The sequence below is a fragment of the Aulonocara sp. 'chitande type north' Nkhata Bay genome, linkage group LG18, assembly GCF_057382095.1.
Source record: "Aulonocara sp. 'chitande type north' Nkhata Bay isolate Kocher_YH1m ecotype deep benthic linkage group LG18, A_spYH_male_GT1.1, whole genome shotgun sequence".
In the NCBI taxonomy this organism is placed as follows: domain Eukaryota; kingdom Metazoa; phylum Chordata; class Actinopteri; order Cichliformes; family Cichlidae; genus Aulonocara; species Aulonocara sp. 'chitande type north' Nkhata Bay.
Window position 1 is genome coordinate 29,420,951 of NC_141361.1, and position 6,347 is coordinate 29,427,297.

The 6,347-nt window shown below is 41.3% G+C and overlaps 1 protein-coding gene across 1 annotated transcript in view; it reads right to left on the reverse strand.

Annotated features, from left to right (window-relative positions):
* The window catches only part of LOC147308939 (vasoactive intestinal polypeptide receptor-like), a 26,592-nt gene extending 24,819 nt beyond the window's left edge, over positions 1-1,773 (reverse strand). Inside the window, exons 1-2 of the mRNA XM_086270800.1 lie at positions 1,567-1,773; positions 193-286 (exon numbers count right to left, since the gene is read on the reverse strand). Coding sequence (XP_086126926.1) covers positions 193-286; positions 1,567-1,626 — 154 coding nt within the window. The 5' untranslated portion in view covers positions 1,627-1,773. The remainder of the gene's footprint in view (positions 1-192; positions 287-1,566) is intronic.
* Between the last annotated feature and the right edge of the window lie 4,574 nt (positions 1,774-6,347).

Consider the following 6,347-nt stretch of genomic DNA (forward strand, 5'->3'; position numbering starts at 1 on the left):
CTGACATTAGGTGGAAAACAGTGTTCAATCATGCAAGGTGTAAATCTAAAGCCAGACGGGAGCCTTGGACAGCTTTTGTTGTCTTTGGAGTTCACTGTGTCACTTCAATCAGAGCTCACTTGTATCATTAGTGAATTAAGATGAGACAGAATAAGTAGCTCGTAGTAAACACATACGAAGCATCTGACATACCTGTTGTTCTGTTTTCAATCTGAGCCTCGCATATGATCCTCTCCTTATCGATTTCATTCATCATGTCGCACATCTGTGTGGCCACTGCAAACACCTGTGAAGAGAGTATTGGCATGTATTTTACATACTTCTCTTTGGCCAGTGGTCGCCTTTTAAAAAGTGTTAGCAGCACTGACAGGGTGCAGGTGCATGCAAAAAAAACTTCGGCACCATTTGACAAATCGTTAATCTTTAAAGGAAATGTTGTTGCAAAGTTTTTTTTCATGAACTTCAAAAAGTGAATCTTTAACTTTGACGCGTGAGATGACCCGTTCCATTATATCCCTCATTCCTCATGATGTACTGGGAATTATGAAGTGATTCGGTGTGAAATATGAGGATTTACCATTGGGACGTATACAGACCATCTGCAGGAGCAGAAGATTTACTGCTCTTACTTGGATATATGAGTCTCCTCTCTATCGCATTAATCAGTCGGTATTCTGTGGCTATTGTTAGCCATGAAATGAGCCCATAGGACTCCAGTTTCTCTCCATACAGAAGATGACTTCCTCATTTAGATTATGATTTATCTTGCACCTGCAGGCTCTGCAGCATCACTTCACCCATGATGATGGCCAGACAACAGGTTGTCATTAACCAATCAGTGCAGCCTTAAGCAAGTTGGAAAGAGGGAAACTTTCACCAGCCTAATCATCGTTCTTATTATCAAACTCATGTGCTAAAGAGCCCAACAGTCTGTGAGTTTGCACAGATGATGATGTGCAGGTGTTCTATTGTAGGGGATTTTATCTAAATTCCAGTATGATTCATACATGCTTCTCTACATTAGACAGTTTGAAGAGAATCGTGGTGAGGACCAGAGAGGCTGCAGAGGCAGACAAATGGGGCCGTTACCATGGTGTCCTGAAGGGAAACCAAGTTCATTGTTTCGCCTGGTAATACATCTTAACCTTGGTCATAAAAGGACAATGAATGTCCCTCAATAACGATCCCAGTCAAGGACCACCGTTTTGTTTGCTGCTGAAAAGAGAAACCTGGAGCGAAGAACTATCTGAACTTGAACTTCGTTCCAAAAATTTAGGTTTAAAAAGAAAAAAAAAATAAACCCTTAAAAAAACACCCAAATTAGTCCCGTCATCCACACATGCTAAACGGAATTAAGTTGCACACGGGGGCACAGCGGTGCGCCCTGCATCCACACCTCTGGAGGACCGCATGCGTATCAGCCCTAAACCCGTTTGCTGGCTTATCGCAGTGACCTGCGTGGTCAAGCTTACGCTGCTAAATCAGGCAAGCAGCTGTGGCACTCTTGACAGCGAGCCCAAGATCAGGTCATGAGAAAAGTCAAGTTTTTAAGCGGAGTGTACTCACGGGTTCCAGCAACACGCAGGAGAACAGGAGGAAAATGCCATTTGAAAATCCCACCAACATATCCAGTGAAATATATAAACCATTAAAAAATAGTTTTAGGAAGAAAAAAAATTGGTGACAGTACAATGAGAATCCGTCCCAGGACTGCAAGAGTGCACCGGCTGGTTTTGTGCGGTCTTGCGCTCTGAGCGGCGTGAACTGCTCCGCTCCTGAAGTCTCCCTCCTCCTCCTCCTCCTCCTGCTCCCCCACCCCCTCCCACACAGGATTTACCTTGAACAGCCAACGAGTAACCAATGAAACATCACCTGTGAACGTCAGTACACGAGGGCGTTGACGCCTACAAAGAAAAAAGATTCAATTTACTGTATTTGTCGATTCAAATGAAGAAAACAATAAAAGTACTTTTAAACTGTGGCTGAACTCTCAATGCTACCGTAAAAACGGGATATGACAGAAAGAGCTTTATCCCACTTAAGAACTGTAGACTTTTGAGAGACTTGTACTTTAGTTGTATTTATATTTTTGTTTTGTCTTTTAGACTATGTCATACAGATTGGGGGCAGTCAGGGGCTGTCATTATTTAGCAGGAAGATTTTGTCAGAGGTGGGGATCCCATAGAAACTGCATCCATGGAGAAGTTAAAATACAGCAGCTTGCGTAGTACTGAATGTTTTCCTTCTGCTCTCATGATTTTTATTATTTATTTATTTTTTGCATAAACTAACTAACCTGACCTTTAGGGCATCGCCAGCTGGAGGGATGGCAAAGAACTGGTAGAACTACTGTAGCAGGTGAATCCAGGCAATTTGAAACTCATATATATTTTCCACATTGCACAAGTCACAGTGACAGAGCTGCACAAAAGGATCTGTAAGGACCAATAAACAAGACTCACCAGCCTGTAATCTAACTCTGACCAAACTTAACAGCAGTTAAAATTGTGTTGCATGCTTGTAGCTTTCAAAGTGTTTCCTCTGACTTTAGTAAAGTAAGAGAGCTGCATGCAATTACCCATGTTGCATGGTTGCAGTTACTTCATTAATTATTAATGACCATTAATTATTTCCAGCATGAAGACAAAAATTAGCATATCAAAAACCAGTGCCTCCATACTTTGTTGTCATGTTTGAAAGCGGGTTTCCAACCACAACCAGCATCTTCCATTAACTTGTTTTTAACTCGATGGAGTTTGGTTGTGGTAGTTTTGAGAAAGTAAAGGATAGTAACTGATAGTCCATCAAAAATGAATAGTAAAATTATTGTCATTAAGGTGACTAACAACAATGTGACACAGTCATAGAATGGGTCACTAGTTTCACTGCATTAGGACGTCACATCTGTAGCCCAACTAAGGACATGCTAGAGTCATCCACCCATCCATCCAATCATCCATCCAATCATCCATCCATCTTCTCCTGTTTATCCAATTCAGGGACCTGAAGCTTGTCCCATGGGACGAGTGGAAGGGGCAATTCTGCACTGTCCCCGCTCTATCATAGGTCACTTTAGAACCATCCATGCTTGTTTTCTTAAAAAAACAAACAGAAGAGCATAAAGACATTCACATGACCTCTTTATTTACACACATAAAAATGATTTTGTTAGTTCCTGGAAATGAAGCCTGTCATAGCCGGCACACTGTTCCTAGATAAGATTCAGTAAACAGTCAAAGAATAGAGCTCATATGCATGTGAATGTGATTACAGCATGCTGTATTGAATGCCCTCAAAGGATTGTAGATGAACGGTGCAGACTGAAAACATGAAGAATACTCACTGCTGGTATCAAAACCAGAGACCAAGGCCTTACTTTAAATGTGCAGACTCTTCCAGTGGCACCACATGCTTTGGAAGAAAAAGCAACATTTTGGGGCTTTTGAGTTCTGATAGGTAAGGCCTGTGGAATTTTAGAGACGATAGAAAGCTTTTTTGATTTTGAGCCTTTGGTGTTTATCAGGTTTGGGCTACGTCAGAAGCTGTGTACAGTCATGTTGCTAAACAGAAAGCTTTTCAGATAGCTCATTTGTCAGAAATGTGATGAATTATTAATACCTCTCTCATCGTAGTGACAAGTGGTTTCATTAGAGCAGTCATTTTGCCACTTTCCTAAACATGCTGACAGCAGTCGTCTTTCGTTGCTGTTGTCTTGCAAATTAAAAGCACCTTTTGTCATAAACCCCGATTCTCTGTTTCTTTTTGTTGGCTCACAGTAAAATAAGAGACATCGTACAGGTTTGTGCTATCAAGCAGTCCAACAGCATCTTGTGCAAAACCTAAACGTGACGTCAGGGTGAAATATGATGACAATCAGAATCCTCATTTGCTGCCATGAAAGCAACAATTGCTCAAAATTAAAGTGGGAGTTGGTTACTGCAGATAATTGCTATGTAAACTGCTGGCTTTAACACACAAGCTGAAACATAACTCCTCGCAAGCAGCCTGTGAGGTTCATTTAATACTGATACAGACTTAAGCTGTCAGTTAACACCTTGAATATTTAACCCAGTCAGTGATGGTAATTATAAAGATACACCAGAGTCATTAGGTTGAAATTATGATGGGCAGCAGGGAAACTAAAAGAAATATAAATCTGTTTATGAGTGCACTATGACGGAACTTTATTAATGAATCATCAGAAAGTGTGAGCACCTCTATGAAAGATGTTTTGGCAATTAGTTGATCGGGAGCATTCAGGTGTATGTTAACACAGTGCCAATGAAGAAAGACGGTAGCAAAGATCCCAGAGAAGCAACCTCGGAAGGATTATAAAGCCACTTCCAAACAATCTAAAGTCCCTAATTCTACAGTGAGCAGAGTATTTACATGTGAAAACAGACAGCTGTTAATCTACCCAGGAACCTCACAGCAGATTCACACCAAGGTCAGAGAAATGTCAAAAAAACCCAAGAGCTCCATCTCAGACTCTCTAAATGGTAAATGGCCTGTATTTGTATAGCGCTTTACAAGTCCCTAAGGACCTCAAAGCGCTTTACACATTCAGTCATCCACCCATTCACACACTGGTGATGACAAGCTACATTGTAGCCACAGCCACCCTGGGGCGCACTGACAGAGGCAAGGCTGCCAGACACTGGTCTCTGACCACCACCACCATCTGCACAAGAGCTAAAGCTTGGCTGAAATTGGATCATGAAACATGACAAAGATCTCAAGCACAACAGCAAGTCTACAAGAGACTGGCTGAAAGAGAAAACAATCAAGGTGCTGCAATGGCTATAGTCAAAGACCAGACCTCAATCTGACTGAAATGCTTGGAGAGCTGTGTATAAACCAAATCCTGTAAAATTCTGCAAACTGAAGCCGAGAAGTGGGCCAAATTTCCTTCATCATGATGTGAGAGTCATGTTATTTCTGCTAAAAGTGTCTCTATAAGCCACTGAAGCAATGTGTAAAAAACTAAGGACAGTTTTTTACACATTGCTTCAGATTTGTTTTCATTAAGGTCAAAGAGTTTGATCTTTGTTTTATTAGACCGGTTATTTTGTTTCTCATGGTTTGAGAGTCCTTCAGGTGCCTTTTGACAACCTCGGGTGGACTGTTATGTGCCTTTTACTGAGCAGTGACTTCTGTCTGGCCACTGTACCATGGTCGTCCTTCGTCGACCTTCTGGAAGGTGTTCCTCTCTCCAGAGAACAATGCTGGAGCTCTGTCAGAGAGACCATCAAGTTCTTGGTCACTTCCCTGACGAAGGTCCTTCTCTCCAATCACTCAGACTGGCCCAACGGCCAGCTCTAGGAAGAGACCTGGTGACTCCTAACTTCCTCCATTAACAGATGATAGAGGCCACTGTGCTCATTGAGAACTTCATTGCAGCAGACATTTTTCTGTACTCTTCACCAGATCTCAGTGGAAACTGCTCTCAGATCAGTGCACCTGAGTTCAAGTTTGACTGTCATGGCACAAGTTATGAATACTTATCTGCATGTTATATTTTTCTTCTTCATTAAACTTGTGTGTAATTTTGAGATGAAAAAGAATTTTGGATTAAGGCTGTAACACCACAGAATCTGGAACAAGTGAAGCGCTGTGAATACTTTCTGCATACACTGTATGTAAAAATTCTGAAATCATGGAGGATTCATTCTCTTTTTACCATGACTGCAACTACATACCAAATGGATTTGCACTAAATTGCATAAAGATATGCAAGGCCCCAGAAGACGGAGAACACTATTCTGGGAATCTTCCTCTGATGTATGATTTGATGATTTGATGTGGGATTTGTTAAACAGGATGGCACAGGTGGGAAAAGTCATGACAAAGTCATGTGGGCGAGGGCACTTTGGGACACACAATCTCAATTGTAAATAATTAACACAAAGCTTTTGTTCACATTTTCTATTTAATGTCTTATACAGTAGCTTTATTTACAATTAAGGAAGCCATCTTTCCATGTTCTGTTCCCCTTTACTTTACTACAGCCTTATATTCAAAGACAGAGAGAGTTTTGGGAGGGTGGCACCAGGAGGCTGTTTCAGGTAATCAGACAAGTGCTCATTTATTGTAATGCTGTTTGGCTGGAGAACAACTGTGTGCCAGAACCGATCTGTGTGTGAAAATACTCACCTAAATAATAAATTGAACAATAAATCAGAGCATTAGTAAGTCTGTAAAAATCTTGTTTTGACTAATGAATTCTGAAGGTTCCAAAGCTACGTCCATCAAAAATCCAGCTGAAGGCCTAACAAGGGCATTGTGAGCAACACTGACATCAGCATGCAAATGAAAGCATCACCAAGACATACAACAGCTTTGCAGAG